Genomic DNA, 25,960 nt, shown 5'->3' on the forward strand with positions numbered 1-25,960 from the left:
AATACAAAATTTTAATTTTTTATTAATCTTTTTTTTATATTTTTTTAAAATTAAAAATATAAATATAAATACATTTAGAGGATCATTATAAATTTAATGATATATATTTTTAAAAAATAAAATTTTTAGTGTCAATTTTTTATAAAACTCTTTAATGAAATAATTGAGTTTTTATTTTTCCGCCCCCTTAGATCATGTTCAATTCAGTTCAATTTGATTCCATTTAAATAAGAAAAATTATTATTTTTTAAATTTTAATTAAAAATTGAAATAGAAGGAAGGATATTCTGGAAAGTAGGTATGCCTTTGATAAAAATTAAACCCTTGAGAAATTCGGAAAACTGAGTATGCCCTTTGAGAGAATGTCTATACTTAACCCTTATGGATCATTCAACTTCAACATCTAGCCACAAACATTATAGGATTCACTCGAGGTTAATCATTATATTATTGTTACCATCTTTCTTATAATTACTAATACAAAAATAATTGAAGCATTAGTTTGTGTGAAGCTTAATGCACAGAAAAAACTAAAATAAACACAAACAAATAACACTAAGTATGATATGGTTTGGAGACTCCATTTCAAATCAACAATCTACAATACATTTAGTGCACCATCTCTATAAATTTCACTAAATTACCCCTTCAAATGAGACAACATAGTAAATATATTTAGACAAAGATAAGATACTCAAGCTTTAGGATCTTCATAAGCTTTTAACAAACTTGAATGCATTCGAGAGACTTCATTCAATAAAATATGCTCACTTTTTTTTCTAGATAATGAAAGAAAAAAGACTAGGAGAGCAAGTAGATTGTCAAGAGGAATATGCCCCTAACAATTATAATTTTATTATATTTTTTTATAAAAGGTCATTCCGGCCGATCCTATATATATATATATATGATAACGAATAAGTTCAAGTGGCAAGTGTCTAAGTAGAGATTTACAAAGATGGTTAAATACTCTATTGAGTTTTGACCTAACACCAACCAAATTAATATTGTTCTTCGAAGAGCACCACTGATGGATGCAAAGGATAAAACAAAAACATAAGTGCGTCTTTGATAAATCTAAAATTTGGCACGCCTTTTCAGTCCATCAAACTCGTTTTCACTCCAATGCAGCGATCAAATCTGCATCTTTACAATTTGATCATATCGAGTCCATCAAGCTCAACTCGATCAAGACCTCGAGACCCGCCCGATTCAATTCTTAATACTAAATTTGTCATTATTGCCCTTCAAATTTGCGACATAATGTCAAATAACCAAACCCGGTTTAGTCATTCCGGCTCGCAAGAAACTGAATCGGACCGCTGATCGGCCCACCGTCGTCCCCGACCGCGAACGCTGAGCCACTCGTTGGCACGAGAGGCTAAAGTTCAGGAGGGGGATCGAAACCAGGGAAAAAGGGATTTCCGGAATGGCGTGCAGGAGCGTGGCGATGCGGTCGATGCTGCTCTCGGAGCAGCCGTGGCACCTCTCCCGAAGCGCAGTGCTCGCTTCTTCCTCTCCGATTCTTCGGCGCCGAGGTAAGGCTTGGTTTGGAGCCTCCCCGATTCGTTGCTCTCGCGGCGACTCGCCGTCGCCTACCTCGCCTCAGGACGAGCAGGGCCCGCCCCAGGAGGCTGTCCTCAAGGCCATCTCAGGTTGGTTTCTAATCTTCATTTCCTGTAACTTACTGATCATATTTTCGTTATTATTATTAATTACTATATTCCGGTGATCGGTTAGATTGGTCGATCGAAGGTGTGCGGAAGGTAGTTTGAGTGAATTTTGTTAGCAAATGAACCCAACGGTTCTTCATCTTCAGTTGAATGCAAACGAACTGTTCGTACCTTTTTTTTTTTTGTGCGGCTCAAGGTCATGGGAGCTTATCGATGTTCCACTGCATCGTTGTTTTATATTATTGATACTGCAATTCTTGTTGAACCTTTTGTTTTGATGCAACGTTGGGTTCAATTCGTTGTTTTCATAGTCTTGTTAAGTGTTGTTACCTTCTTTTTTGTGGGATTTAGATAAACTAATTTAATCGGTGATAATGGAGATGATAACATCAGAAAAGAGTTTAGTCTATATATGGTCTTCGTCCATGCAAAACAGTTTGGTCTAGAACTCTAGATAACACAATGCAAATATATATAATCGCAGGGCCGACCCTGACTTTTCGGGGCCCTTGGGCGAAAAGAGAAAAGGGACCTCTATAGGAAAAAAAAATATATACTAAGGTACAATTTGAATAAGTTTAATAGAAAAACTTGAAAATTAAATTAATATATTTAATTTAAAATATGATAAACTCCATACAAAATATATTTCTCAAGATTCTTCAAAAAGTACAACATCGTACAAAATATATTTCCTATGTTTCTCCAAAAAGTGTAATACCTATGTACAAAAAAAAAGAGTATGAAATAATCATTGAAAAATCTATATGATCTTCTAGCATTTTGAGAAGTAAAATCGTCAATAAGATTTTCAAAATCAAAATTTTCTAACACCTCATTTTCGATACATAAAATTGTCAAACCATTATTTATATGCAAATCATTATCATCATCTTATCTCAATTCTTCTTGCTCATTTGTTGCATGATTATGATCATCATTTTCTCTCAATTCTTCTCGTTCATTGATTATATTATCATTTAGTTCTTCTTGATTACTCAATTGCTGTTCATTTGTTGTATAATCATTTAGTTCTTCTTGACTTTTTCTTGTAATTCATCAATTGAATCTTCAATTGAAGAGTTAGCTTTAAAAAACTTACAAAGAATACCATTGTGAGTTTTAATAATCTGTTCCACTCTTTATCTTTTTTTTCTTTTTTGACTCCAAGGTTGATATTTCTTTGAAAACATGTTTGTACTACCAATTTCAAGTGTAAAAATAAAATACACAAAACCAGCAATAAAGCTAATAATGAAACAAACACAAGTAGTGAAAATAATAGTTGAAGAACAATAAAGCTTGGTTTATGCTTGAAGCAATCGATATAATCTATTCTATGATGATTAAAATTGAGATGATTTATTTTAAGTCTTTCAAATATGTAAGAAAAATCATAAAATATTGGCTCCAATACAATATTAAAAATCAATATTGAATATTGACAATAAGAAAAAATATAGATAAGTAGGTAATTTACGTTTAAGTTTATATATTGATCAATGATGATACTGGTGAAACTAAAATTTCAATTGGAGAATAAATTTTTCTAATTTAATTAGAAGAGATTCAAAGGAGAAGAAAGGAGAAAATTAACGTTCATGATTCATATTTTACTTTTTGGAGTCTTATGACTTCTGTAAACAAATTAATGAAGAAAGAGTTGTACAAACAATAAAATCTTAGAAAGAGAAAAAAATGATCATTTACCTTCCTTCTTTTTTTCTTGGACCTTTATTAAAATAATCCAATAAATTTTTTGGGGGTTTTTATTAAAATAATCTAATTATATATAATATATATTATATATGTATGTCAAATTCAGGGCCCCTTAAAAATCGAGGGCCCTTGGCCATCGCCCCCAGTGACATGCCTCAGGGCCGGCCCTATATAATCGAGCCATGTAAACAAAATTTGATGGATTGTCACTCATTTTCTTGGGGCAACAAGTTCGTTTAACCACTTGTTGGGGTTGGAGACCATTCTAATGCTGCTTATTAGAATCTGCTTCTTCTAACCACCTTTTGAATATCCAAATCTGATGCTTAGAGAATGTCAAATCACCTCTGCTATAAACTGACGTGTTGGAATCTTTGTTTTCCATGGTAGAAAAACACAAACACCCAACACCCGAAGAAAGCATGTGGAATCACCTTCGCCATAAGTGTGTTGGGATTTTTTTGTCTTTGGTGATAAAAATACCAATTACATGAAAAAACAAGAACAAGAGAAACTTATATTGTTTGTTGTAAGCCTGCTCCATGAAGAATCTAAAATCCATATAGTATGAGACCAAAAATTACATTCAAACCATGTAAACCAATGTCTACATCTTGTACAAAAAATCTCTTTCAATCTGATGAAAAAAATATAAAAAATCCCACCCTGAGCACTCCTCAAATATCAAAAGTTGCTCCCTAGAAGTAATACTCTATTTTTTGTGAGTTATTTGGTCTTTCACAACGTCGACATGCACCCCAAGATATCCTCTAAGGTTACCTCTTTTGGTATTCTGGTCATCACAATGTAAAGAACCTGCCCAAAATCATGTTGAATCATGATAATCTTACTGTTAGGGGCCCAAGCACTATGAGAATCGCTACTCATTGGGCCTCATTGGCCTAGAACTGAGCTCCACATGTATTAGATAGTAGGAAGGCGTGTATCCATTTTTGGTCACTTAGCTCATTTTTTTTGCTTTACAAAGCTGTTTTTGTTAGTTTAGTCTCTTGATTAAAGAACTCATATGTATTGGGTGGAAGATTCCTTGGAGAAAACTTAAAACATAAAATGCATTAGAAGGTAATCTGAAAATGAAACCATGGAAATGACTAATAAGATGTCATCATATATTGCTGACAAATGCTTTTGGCCTCTATTAAGATTTAAGGTTTGGGTTTTAGGGTTTAGGCCAGTCATGGCCGGTCCCAAGCCCAGATAAAGGAGGGTTGCGTTAGGTTGCCTGTCGGCGTTAAACTATGACAAATCTTCAATAAATGGATTCATTAAACTATCATGCTAATGCTAGGTTATTCCTAGAAGGAGCGCGTTACTCGATAAGGACCACTACACCCCCAGAACTCATGTGTAATGCTAAATATGTAAGAGTTCGTGTTGTAGGGTTCGACTGTAACGTATCAGCGAGGACCGCTACATTTCCATGAGAACTTGAGTGTAGTGTTAAATAGACAACGATTCTCACACCATAGGTTGGATAAAAACAAATATTATAGGAAAACTAATAGTCTTAAATTTGAAACATGGAACATAAAAACCCTCACTAGTAAATTAATGGAGGTAGTAGATGCGATGATTAGGAGTAGAATTAGTATTTGGTGTGTACAAGAGACAAAATGGATAGACGAGAAGACAAAGATGACAGAGTAAAACAAGAAATGAAGTGGATATTGTTATAGATAGTTCGTTAAAGGATGAAGTTGTAGGAGTAGTTAGAAAAGAGGATAGAATTATAATCCTTAAGATAATAATGACGAAAGAAACTATAAACGTAATTAGTATATATGCACTGCAAGAATGATTTGATGAAACTACCAAATTAAGGTTTTGGACGACCTAGATGAAGTATTATAAAATATTCCGTCAAATGAAATGATTTTAATAGGAGGTGATCTAAATGAGCATGTCGGAGTGAAAAATAAGGAATATGAGAGAGTACATGAGGTTATGAGTTTGGAACAAGAAATGAAGAAGAGAAAATTATATTGGATTTTGTGATAGCACTTAGTTACGTTTAAAAGTGGGAATAATAAATCGCAAATTGACTTTCTTATGGTTAGGAAGAGGAACAGAAAGATTTGTAAAGATTATAAGTTCATCCTTGGAGAAAGCTTAACTACTCAACATAAGTTAGTAGTGTTGGATATACGCCTCAAGCATAATATCAATAGATAGAAAATATATAGGGCCCATAGAATTAAGTGGTGGAAGTTAAAGGATGAGAAGCAAAATATATTTAAGAAGAAGGTAGGAGTACAAACATTAGGTGAAATATAACTCTAATACGACATGCGATAAACTGATATCAAAGTTGAAAATACTAGCTAAGAGTGTACTTGGTGAATCAAAGGGACACCGCCAAGTAAAGAATCTTAGTGGTGGAATGAGAAAGTACAAGAGAAAGTGAAAGAAAAAGCGAACAATTTATAAGGAATTATATATTTGTAAGAACGAGGAAAACTTAAAAAAATATACAATAGCCAAGAAACAGATTAAGAAAGCGGTGAATAAATCAAAGAATGAAAATTTTAAACTATTATATCAAAAATTGAATATAAAAAAGGGGAAAGAGATATTTATAGAATAACTAAAGTTAGAGAAAGGAAGACAAGAGATTTTATCCAAATAAAATATATTAAAGATATATGTAATACGGTACTATTAAACGATAGAGAAATAAAAGAGCGATGGAAGAGGTATTTTAATTAACTTTTTAATGAAGGTTTAGGTGACCAATTTAACTTAAATAATTTAAGTAGGTCAAATAAGTATAGAAATTTAAATTTTTAATATATAATTTAAACTTCAGAAATAGAACAAACTTTAAATGGGATGCACAATAGAAAAGTCGTTGGACCAGATGATATTTCAATAGAGGTATGAAAGTGCCTAGGGAAACAAGGTATTGAATGACTTACAAAATTATTTAACATGATATTGAAAACGAAAAAAAGTCTGATCAATGGAGGGTAAGTATTCTAGTTCCCTTTATAAGAACAAGCGGGATGTATAAAATTGTACAAACTATAGGGGTATTAAACTAATAAATTATATCTTAAAATTTTAGGAACGAGTAATAGAAAAAAAATTAAGGAAGGAGACCACGGTGACCGAAAATCAATTTGGATTCATACTTGAAAGGTTGACAATAGAAGTTATACATCTTCTTAGACAACTAATTAAAAAATATCGAAAGCAAAAATAAGATCTACATATACTATCCATTGACTTAGAAAAAGCTTATGATAGAGTCTAAGAAAAAATATATGGAGAATTATAGAAAAGAGAGGTGTTAGCGTAACATTTATTAAACTAATTAAGGATATGCATGAGGATGTAATGACCAAAGTGAAAACTTCATGTGAAGTAACTGAAACATTTCCAATAAAGATAGGGTTATATCAAGAATCAACTATAAGTCCCTATTTTTTACACTAATTATGGACGAACTTACTCCACACATTCAAGACATAATACCGTAGTGCATGTTGTTTGCAGATGATATTGTTTTATAGATGAAACACGTGAAGGAGTAAATGTCAAATTAGAATCTTGGCGAGAAACACTAGAAGGGAAAGATTTTAAGCTTAATAGAATAAAGACAAAATATATAAAATTTAAGTTTAACAATATTAGATGTAATAAGACAATTGTTAATATAGGAGATGATTAATTGAGAGCTTTAAATATTTAAGATCTTTTTTGTAAAATGATGGAGGGATTGAAAGAGATGTCTTATATAAAATACAAGTAAGATAATTGAAATGGAGGAGAGCGTCAAATATTTATGTGATTGTAGAGTACCTCTAAAACTTAATGGAAAATTCTACAAAATCGCAGTTAGATCTGTTATGTTATAGGGAGCTGAATGTTAGGCTATGACTCGAGTTGTCACGCTCAAGAGGTGTACTTGCCCGGCGAAACGGACGGTATCCCATTGTGACAATATTAGATATAACATGATATAAATCCATAAATCAAGAATAAATCAACAACAGTAGATAAAGATAACCAACTACACAATAGAGAGATATACCAAACTCATTCCAATAAAAACTGAAATAACTGCGTACCAGTACAACTTAATACAAGAAGTACCATAACCGAATAAAAGTACACCACAAGACTGCAATTCACATTCAAGTTAATTATTACATGAACATGTTCAGAAAACCAAAATTCAAGTAAAAGCAATAGCTGGAAAAACTCTCAATGCGACGTGGGATTAGCAAGCTGGATGTCCAAGCGACTCCATTTATCCCCTATCTACTAACTGGGAAAAAAAACATAGATGGGGTGGTGAGTCTTAATGACTTAGTGGGTAATAGAAAAGAGATAGTGCAGGGTCAAAGTGTAAGGAGATCGAAGTATACAATTTCACAGGTAGTATCATTATATACAACCGTAAACAATATATTAAAATGCACATCCTAGAACATGTCTAGCAAGTATAGTATAATAATCTGTAACAACTGAAGATCTACAATGGAACTCTCGTAACTACATGAGCAACATATGATAGCATAAACATATATGACAATGTCAGGCAAATGCAACACCATATCTCAAACATATGTAACATATCACAGACATATACAATAAGTATCTCCAACATATGCAACACACATCTCATGCATATTATGTATGTGTCACTCCTAAACACCACTCTAGCTACCACGACATCTGTGTGACTGAGTGGGACAACTGTACATGACTTTAGCTACCACTATATCTGAGTGGTCGGTCGGACAGGATGCAAAGTACCTATCTAGCTACATAATAAGGAGGTTATTGTCTGTACGCAACTCCGCTACCATTACCTCGAATAGTTGAGTGAGCACGACATGACAAGCTGCACACAACTCTAGCTACCACTGCCCCTGAGTGGCTTAGTGGGCAGATAAAATGATTCATGACTCTCTCATATCACGAGGGAGACATAGTCGAAAACATGCAATGTTTCGCAAGATGTAACTAATCATAACCACATATATAGTTATCACTATGCAACAGTAACACAAGTGCATTCGAAAGTATAAATTATAAACAATGCATATAAAAGCTAATAGGTGTCTACTGAACAACATGAATAGCCAAAGATAAACACCTATAGTACACACCACACTCGTGTATACATCTACGACATATGAATAGTCAAAATGAAACTCCTGTGGTACACACCATACACGTGTGTATTGCTACAAAATATGAATAGTTAAAATGATAACTCCTATAGTACACACTATACACATGTGTACAACTACAGAGCATGAATAGCCAAAGATGAGACTGTATAGACAATAAATAGATCATCACTAAGATCAAACACATAAGTATCAAACTCAGCCAAATAAGAATAGAGTCAAGGTAAAATAAACTAATCAATCAACTTTACCCATGCACTAAAGTCAATAATCTACAAAGGTCAAGGAAGAAATATCCACCTCAAATGTAGATCATCCTGAATTATCTCTGCATTGGAACGCTTATCTCAAATTAATATCCTGCAACACAGAATACATATTATAGCTAAGTTCTACCATAAACCAATTAGCTAAACTTAATCCTAATCTTAATCTGATTAATACTGGATCACTCATCCAATTAAACTTAACTAACCAATTAAGTCTCAATTCCATTCACAGCCAATACTTTCCCTTCAAACATGCTTCAATTTCATTTCCTTAACTTGCTAACCTAACAGCAAGAATCAATCAACCTTCATTTACACTCAAATTCTAATTAACATCATCAACTTCATCATTAATAGAAAGTTTATCACCTCAAAACAACCATCAGATTTTATCCTTTCTAAATTCATGACCAAATTCTAATTTCATATAATGAGATTGATTACTCCAGTAATTTTTTCTAATCAAATTCTAAATCTATGAATGAACAACACTTAGGGAAGGGATTCTCGTTACCCAACGACTTCTCCTCCTCTGGTGTCACAGTGGGACACGACAGGCGGCGGAGGACCGGCGACAACGGCTCAACGGGAAAAGCAACGACCGGTGAGGCAGGGAGCTGCGTCGATGATCACGTGCAAAACAATGACTATGGCAGGAAGGAACTGGGTTAGCGATCGCAAAGTGGCAACAGTTGCAGTCCGACAGTAGTGGCGGCGACCTACCAAATTATGGAGATGCGCCGTCTTGCAGTGAGAGATCCGTCGGCTTGCTCTAGCAATTCAACTTGCCCCCAAAATTTCTCTATGTTGCTGCCCAAAGGAACAACAACAATGACCTTCAATGTAAGGGAGAAAGGTCGTTGGATGGAAGAGGTACGAGGCAAATGAATCGTTCTAGAGAACAGTGGCGACGGACGTGCGGCTAGTGGCAGGGAAAACGGGAAGTTGGTGATCGACGAAGTTGGCGACGATAGGGACGTTGTTGGACTCGATCTCGTTGATGGGCACTAGGGCACGAGACTAGCTGCGGTGCCGCGGTCTAACCATGTTTGGCCACGGTGGCCGTACACTAGGTGAGGCGGTGACAGTGCGGTGGCAACCAGGCAATGGTGACGGGAGTTGGGAGAGGGGCCGGGGCCGCAGCAAATGAGGAGAAGAAAGGGGATCAAGAGAAAATAGGTTCAGTGGAAATAGAAATCTAGGTTTATATACTTAGGTTAATAATAATTTTAGGTTAATTAAATCAATCAACTCCCATTAAGTGATATTTTAAATCGACTTTCTTTAATTCTAATAGATCCATCCCCTTAAACATGTTATACGAATTTGGTTTAAATCTTGAAAAATTCCTAAAATTTTTAAAAAAATTCTGTAAGGTTATTTCTAAATTAACACTTATTGTTTTATTATTATTTATTTGTCGTATCATACATGAGCACATGAGCAAAAGATGAGAGTTGCAGTGATGAGGATATTAAGGTGGATGTGTGGTACGAGGATGGACAAAATAAGAAATGAGAGCATTAGAGAGTAAGTCGGAATTGAATCTATTGAGGAAAAACTCTGAGAGACATGTTTAAGATGTTACAGGTATATACTTAGACGACCAATAAATGCTCCAGTTAGGCTATGTGAAACTATGACAAACACGTTCATCAAATGAGGAAGAGGAAGACCAAAAAAGACTTAGTTAACAATCATAAAAAACAAGATAAAATTTATTTAAGTATAGATGATGATATAATAGGAGATAGAGCTCAATTACGTAAAAGGATCCATATAATCGACTCCATCTAGTGGGATAAGGCTTGGTTGTTGTTATTGTTTTAGGGTTTAGGCAATAGGGTTTTTAGTTTAGGCTTGATAGTTTAGGTTTTTTTGTACGATTTAGAATTTAAGGTTTAGGGAATGGTGATACTGAAAGGAGAAACATCTTCCTCTATATGTGTACTAAGAATGGTATTCAAGAGATAAAAGCCATCAATACTGTTTTTCCTAGTTTTCAAAATGAGTAGATTCGTAATCTACTCGATGAGTCAAAGGGACATGCACCACTAAGTAAGGAATCTTGGTGGTGGAATGAGAAAGTACAAGAGAAAGTGAGAAGGAAAAATGAATAGTTTATAAGGAATTATATATTTGTAAGAATGAAGAAAACTTTAAAAAATATACAATAGCTAAGAAAGAAGCTAAGATAATAGTGAATGAAGCAAAAAATGAAACTTTTAAATAATTATATCAAAAACTTGGATACAAAAGAAGGGGAAAAAATATTTATAGAATGACTAAAGTGAGAGAAAGAAGATAAGAGATCTTATCCAAATAAAATGTATTAAAGATGAATGTAATAGGTGCTAGTAAACGATGGAGAAATGACAGAGTAGTGGAAGAGCTATTTTTATCAACTTTTTTATGAAGGTTTAGGTGACTAACTTAACTTAGGTAATTTAAGTAGGTCACATGAGTATAAAATTTAAATTTTTATCATATAATTCAAACTTCAGAAATAGAATAAGCTTTAAATGAGATGCACAATGGAAAAGTCGTTGGACCAGATGATATTCCGATAGATGCATGGAGTGCCTAGGGAAACCAGGATTGAATGACTTACAAAATTATTTAACATGATATTGAAAATGAAAAAAATGTCTGATTAATGGAGGATAAGTACTCTAGTTCCCTAATATAAGAGTAAGGAAGACGTACAAAATTGTGCTAACTATAAAAGTATTAAATTAATGAGTCATATCATAAAATTTTGGTAAAAAGTAATAGAAAAAAGATTAAGGAAGGAGACCACGGTTATCAAAAATCAACTTGGGTTTATACTTGGAAGGTCGATAATAGAAGCTATATATCTTCTTAGATAATTAATTGAAAAATATCGGAAGCATAAACAAGATCTACACATGATATTCATTGACTTAGAAAAAGCTTATGATAGAGTCCTAAGAGAAATTATATGGAGAATTTTAGAAAAGAGAGGTGTTAGCGTGACATATATTGAACTAATTAAAGATATATACGAGAATGTAACTAGGGCTATAAATGAACCAAGCGTTCATGAACAAGCTTGGTGTTCGGCTTGGTAAGAGCTTGTTTATGTTCGATCAATATACATAAGATTAATTAAACAAACAAGTTTGAACAGCTCGTTAAGCTAAACAAACAAGCTTGAACACATATGTGTTCAGCTCGTTAACGTTCGTGAACAATGTTCATGAACAATGTTCACGAACCATATTTATTAATAAAATTTTTTCAATATGCTAAATAAATAATAAAATAAAATAAAATAAATAAATAAATTTAAATTATCAATTTTAATAACCAATCAAACAATTAAAAGTTTCAAACAATCAAACAAGCTTGAATTGAGAGCTTGATAACATCTAAACGAACCAAGCTCAAACCAAGCTCAAGCCAAACTTGAACCAAGCTCGAACCAAGCTCAAGCCAAGCTTGAATTGAGAGCTTGATAACATCTAAACGAACCAAGCTCAAGCCAAGCTTCAAACAAGCTCAAGCTCATAAAAAATAAACCAAGCCAAGCTTGAACACTCATTTCAAAAGCTTGGTTCATTTTAAGCTCGGCTCGGCTCGGCTCGACTTGGTTATCTTATCAAACAAGCTTGAACACCCCAAAACTCGGCTCGGCTCGTTTACAGCCCTAAATGTAACGACTAGAGTAAAGATTTTAGGCGAAATAACTGAAGCATTTCCAATAAAGATAGGATTACATCAAGGATCAGCTCTAAGTCCCTATTTTTTTATATTAATTATCGACGAACTCGCTGCACACATCCAAGACACATACCTTGGTAGATGTTGTTTGCATATGATATTGTTTTGATAGATGAAACACTAGGACTAAACCCTAAACACGTGAAGGAGTAATGCTAAACTAGAATTTTGGCAAGAAACACTAGATGAGAAAAGTTTTAGGCTTAATAGAATATATGAAGTTTAAGTTTAGCAATATTAAACATAATAAGAGAATTGTTAAAATAGTAGATGAGGAGTTGCTCGAAACCGAGAGATTTAGATATTTAGGATTATTTTTATAAAATGATGGAAGGATTGAGAGAGATGTCTTACATAGAATACAAGCATGATGATTGAAATGAAGGAAAGTGTTAGGTGTTTTATGTGACCGTAAAATACCTCTAAAACTTAAAGGAAAATTCTACAAAATCGCACTTAGACCTGCTTTATTAATGGAAATGAATGTTGTGCTATGCCTTGAGCATATGAGCAGAAGATGAGAGTCGCAGATATGAGGATGTTAAGGTGGATGTTGACATATGAGAATGGACAGAATAAGAAATGAGAGCATTAGAGAGAAAGTCGGAGTTGTATCTATTGAGTGAAAATTTCGAGAGACACGTTTAAGATGGTACGGATATGTACTTAGATGACCAATAAATGCTTCAGTTAGACGATGTTAAACTATGACAAACACGCATATCAAACGAGGAAGAGGAAGACCAAAAAAGACTTGGTTAACAACAATAAAACAAGATAAATTTTATTTAAGTATAGATGTTGATATAGTAGGAGATAGAGCTCAATGGCGTAAAAGGATCTATATAGCCGACCTCACCTAGTGGGATAAAGTTTGGTTGTTGTTGTTGTTATTGTTGTTATAGTAGTAGATTCGGAATCTATGTATATGGTGGAAAAGAAGGGAAAACTTTTTGTTCAATTTCCTTTACCCCTTAACATTTCCCCCTAAACTTCTGGTTCATCAGTGGATTCATCTCCCCCTTTTCTCCTTTTTCCTTTTCTTCCTCTCAAAATAACTGTTTTTGGTTATATTCGTAAATTCATTATCCAGCAAAGTGTTTATGAGCAGGAGGCTTTAATAGTCATCATGGTCTGCTGAGGCATCATATCGTGCAACCAAAATTTAAAATTATTTTTGTTTTATGTTGACAAATGTTTTTGAGGCTTTCTATCGTTTTCTTCTTATTTTCTCTTTTATCCTTGAATTTGTTAAATTCTGTTGTCATTGCTTCCAGAAGTATCGAAGGCTGAAGGAAGGGTTGCACAGACAACCAATGTTGTTATTGGCGGTACGGTGGTTAATGATTCTACCGATGAATGGCTTGTTCTAGATAAGAAGGTACGTTATTGATCTACTACATCAACCTACCCTCTATTTGGATATGAAGTCAATTTTGCTAAATTAGTTGTGCAAGCTTTTTTTTGCCTTTCAATTCTAGGACATCTTCAAACAGCTAATTTTGATTTTTTTTCCCTTTCCACTTCAGATATGTCTATACAGGAAAAATATCATTTCGACCCTATGGTTTAACTTTTCAAATTTCCCTCCAACTCTGATACCCACTTTAAACCACCTCTCCTCGTGTTTACAAAATGTTTTACACTTCACCAACTACTCCCTAAAACTGTCTGGTTGACTGCCAGTTAAATAATGTCACATGTAGCAAGAGATGATGTTGTTGGCTGTTTGCTTGATAAGGTGAAGTAAAAGGGCTGAAATGCTACATTTCTGTAAACTCCAGAGGCTTAAAACATATTTAGTGTATGTAGTGGATTTAATCAAGAATAGAATGGTTATTCTTGGTAAATGAAAAAACTATTCATGGAATAGGTTTATATAAATTTTGTTGTTTGTCAAATAAAGTAGATGCTTTGTTCTCATTCCAATTCGAATGTTTGATTTGTAAGAACTGTGTAAGTAATAGATAAGGAAAAATCTCCTTGAGAACAAACTATCCTTCCTTTCAAATAAAATGTTTCTTTATAACACTGAAAAAATAAATCTGCGAATATCTATTGCTTATGTTGATGGGGGGCAATAAGAGACTATGAGGAAGGCATCCGTCTCACTACCTCACAGTAAAGATCGTTTAGGGATAAAAATTGTTTTTGCTTTGTTGTTTTGGTACACTTGATGCAGAATACATTTGAGCCAAAGTGTACATTTATGCAATCCAGATAAGAACACGGTTATAATTAAGAATGGGAGATTCTGGTTTTTCACGGATGCCCAGACCGAGACCTGCAACCATCCATTTTTGATACAATTTTGTCATGTGATGTATTCTTTTTCATATCGTCAACTCAATTTTTTTTACTTATTCCATTCTGACTTTGGAAATTTTTTTAGTAGTTAGAGCTTTCCTTCTATACCTTTATGAATGTTGATGATCTGTTTGTATAACTGCTAGTATATTTGCACACAGGCCAAAAAGGATTGCTTGTTTAGCTTGTTCTCTATGCCATTTTGTCTTATCAAATTGAAGGTAGAACTGAAAAAGTGACGTTGGTTGGTGAAATCAAGATTATTGTAGCAAAAGACGATTATACTCATCTTAGACATCCCTCACAGCCTGTCTACAAGTTATGTGAAGGGAGGTAAATCACGAGGTCAGCTTATAATCGACCGTTAAGTTGGCTAGGGGTGGGAGGGGTTTTTTTTTCCCAAGGGCATGTGCCCGTTGGGAATTGATTCCTTGCTTCATTGTAGCAAGTCTATCACCCTCTAGCCAACTGGTCATCCCATGGAGACATGAAATCAAGATCATGGGCAAAAAAGGCGATTCGTTCGTCCCAGCGCCCCCGCCAACCCATCCCTAGGCCAACACGGAGGAGGTAAATCACGGGTGACTACTAGCCATTAGTGCAAGTGGCCAAGACATGGGGAAGACATACTTGGAAGTGCCGAGTTTCGACCTCAAGACCTCATGTGGCAACACCCCATGCCTCAATCACCGCACCGTCCCGAGAGAACCATGAAATCAAGATCATGTGGCAAAAGATGCTTCGCTCACCCCCAGCATATGCAAGTTGTTAATTTCTGATAATCCGAGTTATAAGCCACTCAAGGATTACTAGAGACTTTCTATTCATGCTATTTTTTGGAACTAATTTTTGTCTGTTTCACTTAAATTTTAATTGTCTTAGAAAACAATGAAAAGGAAAATCAATCTTCCTTATGTTCAATTGAGAATGAGTTATCAACTAAATTTATTTGTTTTGCAGGTTAATTCATATCCCACAGTCAGACGGTTTACTGCAATTGGAACTGGAGGTGATGAATTTGTCCAAGCAATGGTTGTTGCTGTTGAATCTGTGATCCAGGAATCAATTCCTAAGGTTTGTGAATAATGTTTGATATTGTTTGCCAAGGTAGTCAGTTATATGTGTGCATGCGAAATTTTACATTTCTGTTTATTATGTGTTTCAAGGCAAGTTATCATGGTTCAGCTTTGATTGATGAAACCTTAAACAAACAGGATTACTGATATATTTTTTTTTTGTGGGTCCCACACTTTTTTTTTTTAAAAAAATTTGCTCAATAACTGCGTTCAAAAAAGGAACCAGATGCGTGTTATAACACCCATTTACATTGGTTGAAATAGCATTTGCGTGTTATAACACCGACACATTAACATTAACACAAATGTTGATGCTCTTAAAATTTCCCAAAAAGTTTGTTGGAGGATTTCCAAAAGTTGCCTACTATTTTAGGAAAAGTCAAATAGAGATTCTTTTTTGGAGAACTGAGTAATTACTTTAAGAACAGTCTTATTGTCATTCTATAAAAAGGGTTAAGATGAATTAAGTCAATTTTCAATCAGTAAAATTTTCCCCTTGTGGTTCTCTGTGTTGATCATATTTTCTGTGTGAAGTAATTATACCTATTTATTTCATCAAATTTGTCCTAATTTTCTAGAACCAAAATTCTTGTTAGGTTTGTTTGTGTGCAAGCTTCTCTCTTCAATCTCCTTTAGTTTGTTTGTTGAGCTTGTTCACAAACAAACCACAGGAGATTTTAGGGGGGAGTTCAACGCAATTGGTCTACAATTATGACAGTTAGAATGTGTTTGGTTCAAGTTATTATGTATAACCTTAGTTATGTGATTACCAGATAATCATATAACCAAGATTATGAGGAATAAAATATAATCAAATATTGTTTGGTTCAACTTAGGTAATGTAACAAAAACTTATTTGTTTAAAGATTTTAATGAATAATCTAATTTAATATTTTACTGTATTAATCTCACAAAATCAACTATAAATAATAATAATAATAATAATAATAATATTATTATTATTATTATTATTATTATTATTATTGTTTAAACTTTACATTTTTTTAATGTTTTTTTACCTTTTCTTTTTCACGTTTCCTTTTATTTTTTCATTTTTTATGTTTTTTTTTATTTTTGTCTTTTTTGTCTTTTTTAAATTTTTTTAATTTTTAATTTTTTTTATTTTTTTACGTCTTTTGTCTTTTCTTTTAAGTTTTTTTATATTTTTCTTATTTTTTCTTTACGTTTTCTTTTTTTTTTTCATGTTTTTTCTTATCGGAGGGTATTTTTAGTAAAAAAAATTTGTTAATCTCGGAATCAAGAAAAATCTCAATTTTCCGAGGTTTTCTGAGTCCGGGTTGCATGCTCCTTTTGCTGACATGTCAGGTATGGAACATTATTTAGAAATCACCGATTATCTAAACCAAATAGGGTTTTCGTTGATAACCTTGAATGGATAACCAAGGTTATCAAGGATAATCCCTAACCAAACGCACCCTTAGGGTAGTCCGGTGCATGAAGCTCCCGCCATGCGGAGTTCTGGGGAAGGATTCATTGTACGCAATCACTGGCCCAGGCACATAGATTTACATTATGATGTAGGAGCATTCAAGGACATAATTATCTCATATCATCCAACGCGGTCATGTTTCTCTTTGAGCTGTTACGAGAAGAAAATGAGACTACCAACCTCCCCTTTGAATCTAGAAGAAGGACAATCACTACTTACAAGGAAGATGATGAATTCGTAGCCTCCTGACGTGGATGTACTTTATTCGGAGTCCGGACAAGATGGAATCAACTAATTAGGTCATCAAAACTCTAGATTTGATCTTTTGACTTTTCCTTTATTTGTTAAAATTAATATAAATTTAATCTCTTTCTGTTTTTAGGATTATTTTTTTTTAAAGTTAGTTTAGATTTTTTTTAAGATTAATTCTTTTTTATTTTTGTCCTTTTCTTTTTCTTGTTTCTTTTCTGTTGTCACTTTTCTGTTGCGACTTTTTCTTATTTTTTAGGTTATTTAAACAAGTGTCAGGACTCTTGTAAAAAGAATATGGTTAATGTTGAAGTTTGGTTTTGATTTGAATAAACAAATTGTTTTCGTTTAAACCTAGAGACGGCTCCTCTTTGTTTACGAATTATAATTCGAACGTCGCATCTAGAGTTCCTTCTCCTGCGTCACATTAGCTCTGAGTCAAATAGGCTGGGAAAAACTAGAGGTTGGGAAAATATTAAAGACGATTTATTTTTTCAGTTGAAACTTGTTTCTGGTCCTGCTCTCCAATGGATTACCAGAAATTATAAGTAGATGGATATGCTGCGAAAGTGAGGACTGCACATAGCAGATGAGTTTGCTCGTTTTTACCTAGGTATGTGCTTTTGAAGAACAAAATAGCATACATAATCAGCGTGCTTCTTGCATATGGCGTGATTCTTTACTAAAGGATCTGTGTGGCACCTAAAGGTGGCTGTATGAGCCAATACTTTAAATTCTAATAAACAATTGCATTACTTGCTTAACTATCCTCCTGCTGCTTATAGTAGTTGCTTCAAGCTTTTTTCAGACTTGGTGTTTGATTTAGATCAATACGACTTTCATCAATTTATAATTTGGCACAAAAGTTAAACTACCTTTGTCTTTTTGACACGCTGAGATTTACGTGTTATAGTTTAAATGCATATGTATTTGACCCTTTTATTATGGGATTTGCCCATACATTAGATTTAGACCTTTTTAGGTCGTTTGTCATTGTTGACGTTTACTTTTCCATAGCGCCTATTTTTTTTTTAAAAAAAAATTGACCTTATTTAATGGACTTGCTCTCCTTTTTCCAGTTTCCAACTGAACATAGTAGATTTGGGTAATTATTTTTGCTCAACAGGGTAGGGTGAGTCAGAAAGTGTCATCAAGGGGCAAATACGTATCGGTAAATATCGGACCTATTCGTGTCGTCTCTAGTGAACAGGTAAGCTTCAGTTTCCCAAATGTAATGCATATCTTATCGATCTTGTGTTGATTTGTTTTATTTATTTATTTTTTGTTACGACTGGAAGAACACTGATTGCTGTTTCCCTCCATGGTTTAAGATTTGCGCTTTAATTTGCAATTCTCAGGTGCAAGCCGTATACAACGCCATGAAGAGAGATGATAGGATGAAGTATTTCCTATGAACCTCATGTCTCTAAAGAAACGGATCATGGTTCGATCTCAATGCGGGCTGTCGATGCCATTTCGGAAGATCCCAGGTACTAAAGTCATGCGATGTTTACGTGGTTTAGTTAGCTCTTGCAGGACTGCTAAGCCCTTTCTGGTCAACCACGACCACACCAATTCTTTCAGATCGAGCCTTCAAAGGCTCTGACTCATCCAATTTTTGGGGAATCATTGACAAGGGGGGAGGAAACTGTAGAATAGATTTGTGTTAGCTAAATGCGATTTATTTATCCCTCTTTAGAGAAGAACAAAATAAATAAGAACGTTTGCTTTTGTAAAGAAAAGAATATCTTTTTTTTGGTGGATTATTTTTCCCTTGAAGACACGTCAAAGGTGCAACTTTACACGCATATCGGCACGCGTGTGCACGTGCGAACCGCTTGGTTAGGTCCTACTTTATAGTTGCACAAATTCAACGGCGGCCGGGAGTCGGTGGATGAACCACCACTTCCACCTTACGCCACCTCTTTAATTTATGAATTAATTAATATTTAATAAAGTATTTAGATGAACGAAATTAAGGTATGGGCAAGATTAAAGTTAGAGGAAGGGCAAATTGATAAGAATAGTGTTTAAGAAAATTGATTTGGTAAAATACCTACTAAACTTTTTATATTTGTTTTTAAAGAATGACAAACTTTCTTTCTGTTAGTTGAACTAATAATTATGCCAAAGGCCACATGGGCGTTCAACAAATGTAGTTAGAACTAGATTTGTAAAGAATGATTTATGTTATATTTGGATTTAAACAAATAGTTTGTGAAGCATTAGTGGACTAAATTTGTTAGGAGCCTTAGAGATGCCCAGTTGGGTGTTTTAAGTTTTGAGTGATTAGGCTTGTGATTACTCACTCGAATTTAACTTTTTATTTGGTTTTGCACTAAGATAGGTTAACTAGGGTTTCTTCTTTGTAGTTGGCCCAAGATGAAATTTGTAGACAACCACACCTATCTTTGGGTGACTAAAATTTAAATTCTAGCTTGTAAATTGGCACCATGATAGACTTTAGTCGACCAAAAGTACAGCATTGCCTAAATTTCATTGATGAACCCTATATTCCTTATTATATGTTAAACCATTTTATACCTTCACTTGACAATTATAGATGGTGTAAATTCATATAGCGATTTTAGTTAAAACTACTACGTTGACTTAAACTACAAATGAATTATTTATTGCGCTGATTGGGATCTTTTAAGTTGTTTTAGTCCTTCATTTGAAATTTTTAGATAGTTAAGGTTCGTATAATAATTCGATAAAAATCCTACATAAATTCAAAATATACAAATATTACAAATGAACCCCCATTTTTTTTGTTGTTGTTGTTTTCTTTAGATCTCATTGGATTGTTCTAAACCTTTATTTCATCATTCTTTACAATTTAATCAGTGCTACATGAATCAAAGTATTCAAATTTAATAGATGAACATTTGTTGTATTTCATAGAAGATATTGAGTGGTTTTACATCTGACCCCATAGGTATAGTGTAGTTGGTACTTGAGTGGTGGTTTATCCCGTTGGGCGAGGAATTAATTTTTGTGAGATTTATTCTCCATGAGGAAAAATATCTACCCATTTCGAAGGTCGTTACTTGCTTGTATATGTCAATGATATTAGACTACTTGATATTTTTTTACTCTATTAAGTGGTTTTACATCTTCATTTAATAATTTTAAATAATTTAGATTGGTATGATAATTTTGATCAAAATTATTATACAAACATAAGTAACACAATTAATAATTAAATTTATTAAGAGTTATTTAAGTTTTTAATTTTTTATAATTAGTTGATTTTTTTTGATAAAATATTTTTTTTTAAAAAAAATCTATTAAATTTTATTAGAAAAGTTCGAATTATATTAGAAAAGTTTATTATTTTATAATTTTTTTTAAAAAATTACGTATCTATATTATATACGAAGCTAAAGTATTCGGTTGAGTCGTCAACCTTCCCACTCGAGTCCGCTACTCGTTCCACGCCTAAAATACGCGCTTGTTCCTTTCATCTTCGTCTCTTTGCTTCCGATCTCGCCCGTCGAATCCCAGCGGCGGAGATTTTCCAGCCCGTTTTGATTCCTTGGAAGTTGCTGCAGCGGCGATTGCTTCGAGAAGGAGCCGTAACTGGTCGATTTCCGTGAAGATTTCCATGTTTCGGCAGTGGTAATTGATTGGGTTTCGGGTCTCCTGCGAGATGGGTTGCTTCCCTTGCTTCGAATCGAGGGATCGGGAGCCGCTCAGCAGGGCTAACGCGAGCGATCGTAAGAGGGAGGAGCTGCCCATGGTGGCGTCTCAGGTGAAGAAGTTGCCCATCGGTGAGTTTGAGGGAGGCTTGATTGATTCTGTCATCCTTGATGTCGTTGTCCGGGTGAACATTTTTCTGCCGTCGATTAGCTTAAAAGTTACAGAAAGCACTGGAAGTACCACGCATGTTCGGTTCTTAGCTATAAAGACAGGAATTTGACCCTTAGTTTCATCTCTCTAAGATTTTTTAAACTGGAATTATTCGCCAAGCCGCCCTTTTCTGTCTTATCAAAATCTTAGATGCTCTTCTAGAGTATAGAAGAAGTGTAGATCTTTGCTGATTTATATCTCATCCATTTTGAGCTTACTTGAGTTCCGTATGATCAGAGGGTCTGCATGTAAGATCCCACTGGACACCCCCAAAATCTTTTGATTTAACTGGGACTTGCTTCATGAATTTGCAGGGGATGATAAGACGAGTATCAGAAGCAATTTGCATACTGAGAAGGAATCACTGGACGCAAAAAAGGAGCCGCTATTTGCTAACCCGACACAGACTTTCACCCTCCGAGAGCTTGCCAATGCGACTGGGAACTTTAGATCCGATTGTTTCCTTGGAGAAGGAGGATTTGGACGGGTCTACCGAGGGCGTCTGGAGAGTACTGGTCAGGTAATTCAATGATGAATAAGGGAATTGTTCGTTTGTGGTTATGGGAGTTTGGTCTCTTCTGTACTTGAGGACTTATCGACTTATATAACGGCACACTGCTTTCACCAAGTTAGAAATTGAAATTCTTGTGAAAAAAGAGAATAGAAGTGACTTTTAAAAAATATTTTACTACAGTTGTCCTTTAATTTTTACTATCTTCCTTTAATTTTTATTTTTTTTATGTAATGGGTATCAATCTCTTCTGCTTACAGGTAGTGGCTGTGAAACAGCTTGACAGGAATGGGCTGCAAGGAAACAGGGAGTTTCTAGTGGAAGTACTCATGCTTAGCTTATTGCACCATTCCAACCTTGTGAATCTGATTGGTTATTGTGCTGATGGAGATCAACGCCTCCTCGTGTATGAGTATATGCCTTTGGGATCATTGGAAGATCATTTGCATGGTATGATTTACACAGTAGACTTGAGAGAACCCGATACAGTCTCTCCTTTGTTTGTTGCAAGCACTTTACTTTGTTTGGAAGAAATTCGTCGTACTTATAGTACACCCATGTTCTTTCTTTGTTGATTTCTTCAGCATTATCTGAATTCCACGTCTAAATCCTGGTGTTGAGCTGGGATTTAAAATATATATGTTACTGGCGTATATTGGTTCCTGTATAGCTATTTTCTTGCAGGCTTACCTTTTATGAAGAGTTCAACCATTAGGACTTATACAATCTATGACTAGAAGTATGAAATTCAATCCTTTAGATTTGCACATATATGTGTCTACAACCTAGCTAAGCATTGGAGCATTCACATTTTTATTGGTCATATGAGACTTTCGAGTATCCAATATGTGGAAATACTACTAAGATTTTCACATTTTTAACATTCATAGTTGTAGCTTTAGACAATGTTGTTTCTTCTTTTAGTTTCAACTTTGTGCCTTGGGATAAACATAGAGTAGAGGCAGCATTCATTCAGACAGGAAAAACACCAACTAGAACAACAACAACAACAAAGAGGAATGATGCAAAAGTTGGAGAGTCGAAATATACCCAGATCTTGTACTTGTGTCGTTCAACTTCTAGTATTTTAGTTTAGTTCCAACACTTAGTGGTTATGCAAATATATTGATGAACACATTGAGAATTAGTTCCAATACTAAAGTTTTGGAAAATTAAGGGATGAACTTATTTTGATGCTAGAAAAATTGATGCTCTCATTTAGTGTAAAACACGCATTTTATATTAATAAAGTAAATCAATAGTCAATGTGCTTGCTATATTTTGTAACTTGTAACTTCAAATTTTAATTCTATCAATTTTCTACTTGCTATAAGCTCATGATTATAGACACCCCTATGCCTTGCCACTTGCACTAATGGCTAGTAGCCACCCGTGATTTACCTCCTCCATGTTGGCCTAAGGACAGGTTGGCGGGGGTACTGGGGGCGAGTGAATCGCCTTTTGCCACATGATTATAGACAAACATGCTAAGTGGAAAGGAGTCTTTAGGATTAGAGCTCATTTGAGTCAATCTCAGCACACTTAAGCATGCCAAATGTCAGCATGACACTATGCCCAAACTGTGCCATTTCAAATTTCCAATTGTAGATCAAAATTTGGACATAGAACAATACTTAGTTACCAACTAACAAATTATATTGTTCTTTTTTCATACTTTTTTCTAGGTTCTCCAGTACTAAGTTTGGATTCCTCACTGACTTTCCATGATGGGAAAAAAATATTTTGTAGTGGACAACTAATTAAGTTAATTTGAAAAATTGGGTGGTTTTTGAAATTAAAAGATTATTCTCATGTCTTATCATAAATGCTATTACGTGCTGATTTATATGACAGAAAGTAATTTGTCTTAATGAAGAAGAATTCAACTAGGAAACAAAAATGAGTTGGTCTTAGTGGAAATAATTATACCTGTGAAAATTTAATGTATTGTCAAATGATGAAATTATATGGGAAAAGTGCACAAGTTTCTTAAGTGCCTCACTGTTATTTCCTCCATGGAGAAACCTAGATGTTGTGTGCATATGGATCTTTATTTCATTATCATACATTTTGTTCTAAATGTGCGCTATCTGCCATCTGCCATGTTTGTTTGAGTAGTCAGAGCTTCTCAGAGTGAAATCAAATGATCTATCTCTGACTAGTTAAGCAACGTTTGTTTATTTTTGTGCTGAGAAATGTGATATGATTTCATCTTCTATAAATTTTACTGCTGTCACTGGGGAACTCGTTAACTTGCAAGCTCAGTGGTTCATAAACAAGTAGGAATTCATTCAATGTCAGTTGATCAGATAGGCTATTAGTATGTTGTGTGATCACTTGATATTATGGAATCTTGAAATATATAATTTTCTATGTAGGTAGTAGTTCTTGCTAATAATAACCGCTTATATTTCCAGACCTTCCACCTGAGAAGGAGCCACTCGACTGGATTACAAGGATGAAAATTGCAGCAGGTGCAGCTAAGGGATTGGAGTACCTTCATGACCAAGCTAGTCCACCAGTTATCTATAGGGACCTAAAAACCCCTAATATACTACTAGATAAGGGCTTCCACCCCAAACTCTCTGACTTCGGACTTGCAAAGCTCGGTCCAGTTGGCGATAAATCTCATGTATCAACAAGAGTAATGGGAACCTACGGATATTGTGCTCCTGAATATGCTTTGACTGGACAATTGACAATCAAATCTGATGTGTATAGCTTTGGAGTTGTTCTCTTGGAGCTGATCACTGGAAGGAAGGCCATTGATGGTACCAAGCCACATGCTGAGCAAAATCTTATTTCATGGGTAAGCTTTCTTTACTTTTCTATGATTTAACTGATTTTCATGCCCTACGATATGAAGCGTCTGAAAGCAAGAATAGAGTTGGATTGAATTTTTCATGGCCATTGATGGTACCAAAACATTGAATGCTGGTTGCAGGTTCGTCCTATATTCAAAGATAGAAAAAGACTTCCAAGTCTGGCTGATCCAAAGCTAAGGGGTCGGTTTCCCATGCGTGGCCTTTATCAAGCTCTTGCCGTGGCATCCATGTGTATCCAAGAAGATGCTGCCGCCCGTCCTATAATTGCCGATGTCGTCACCGCTATTTCCTACTTGGCATCCCAAGCATATGATCCAGGTGCAGTCCCCACAAATAACAAAAGGCCTAGTGGTGAAAGGAGAAATGCACATGAGGAAGGTGGAACAATACTGACCATCATCGACAATGGAGAGCCTGGCCAAATGCAGCAAATGAATTATGAAGACCTTCCGAAGGAGGCAACGCTGATGTTGAGGCACAATGTCGATCGAGAGCGAGCTTTGGCAGAGGCGAAGCAGTGGGGTGCAAACTGGCGGGAGAAGATGCAAACATATTATTACCCTGATGCAGCTCCCACAAGTAGCAATAGACCTGGTGTTGAAAGGGACAGGAACTCAAACGAGAGTGGAAGAATGCCGACTAACAACGATGATAGAGAGCCTATGCAAATGCAACATCACAATTCTGACAACCGAAACAATACAGCTTCGACTTTGAGGCGTAACTTCGACCGAGAACAAGCATTAGCAGAGGCGAAAATGTGGGGGCAGAATTGGCGGGACAAGACACAAGCTAAGGCCAATGCTCATTGAGGTTTTGATGTTGCAAATGCAATTGGATAGATAGATAGATAACTTGCTCAAATCCCCTCACTAGAGTTGAAGCTGAGTATTGTTTCCTTCTCTGATTTTCTATGGCTTTGTTGGAAAGGCAAAAACAATTCAAAGAGAAGTGAAGAGAAAAATGGCTGTAGATAATTGGATGCATATTGGTATAGAAAATTAAGAAAAAAGTACAATATATCATTACTTAAGGGAATGTGTATCATCCATTTGCTCTACTTTTTGTGGCTCAAAGTCCCAATATATTTTGATTTTCTTTCATAAAATTTTCCACAGGACAA

The 25,960-nt window shown here is 34.7% G+C and overlaps 2 protein-coding genes across 4 annotated transcripts; both read left to right on the forward strand.

Annotated features, from left to right (window-relative positions):
• Positions 1–1,364: 1,364 nt before the first annotated feature.
• On the forward strand, positions 1,365–19,386 carry LOC121976021. Of its 3 annotated transcripts, XR_006110497.1 has the most exons (6): positions 1,368–1,655; positions 13,845–13,948; positions 15,835–15,948; positions 18,776–18,859; positions 19,008–19,139; positions 19,234–19,386. XR_006110497.1 is itself a non-coding variant. In XM_042527997.1 (5 exons), exons 1-5 carry the CDS (start codon positions 1,430–1,432, stop codon positions 19,062–19,064), a joined length of 582 nt encoding a protein of 193 aa, XP_042383931.1. In that variant the 5' UTR covers positions 1,365–1,429; the 3' UTR covers positions 19,065–19,386. The 3 variants fall into 3 exon arrangements, 2 of the variants coding, with proteins under 2 accessions (XP_042383931.1, XP_042383930.1); XM_042527997.1 differs by having other exon boundaries at positions 1,365–1,655; positions 13,848–13,948; positions 19,008–19,386; XM_042527996.1 differs by having other exon boundaries at positions 19,008–19,386.
• A 1,672-nt stretch (positions 19,387–21,058) lies between these two features.
• LOC121976022 (serine/threonine-protein kinase PBS1-like) lies at positions 21,059–25,870 on the forward strand. The gene is made up of 5 exons (XM_042527998.1): positions 21,059–21,422; positions 21,816–22,021; positions 22,273–22,462; positions 24,430–24,821; positions 24,957–25,870. Exons 1-5 carry the CDS (start codon positions 21,302–21,304, stop codon positions 25,647–25,649), a joined length of 1,602 nt encoding a protein of 533 aa, XP_042383932.1. The 5' UTR covers positions 21,059–21,301; the 3' UTR covers positions 25,650–25,870.
• The last annotated feature ends 90 nt before the right edge of the window (positions 25,871–25,960 follow it).

Source organism: Zingiber officinale, chromosome 4B (genome assembly GCF_018446385.1).
Source record: "Zingiber officinale cultivar Zhangliang chromosome 4B, Zo_v1.1, whole genome shotgun sequence".
Taxonomy (NCBI): domain Eukaryota; kingdom Viridiplantae; phylum Streptophyta; class Magnoliopsida; order Zingiberales; family Zingiberaceae; genus Zingiber; species Zingiber officinale.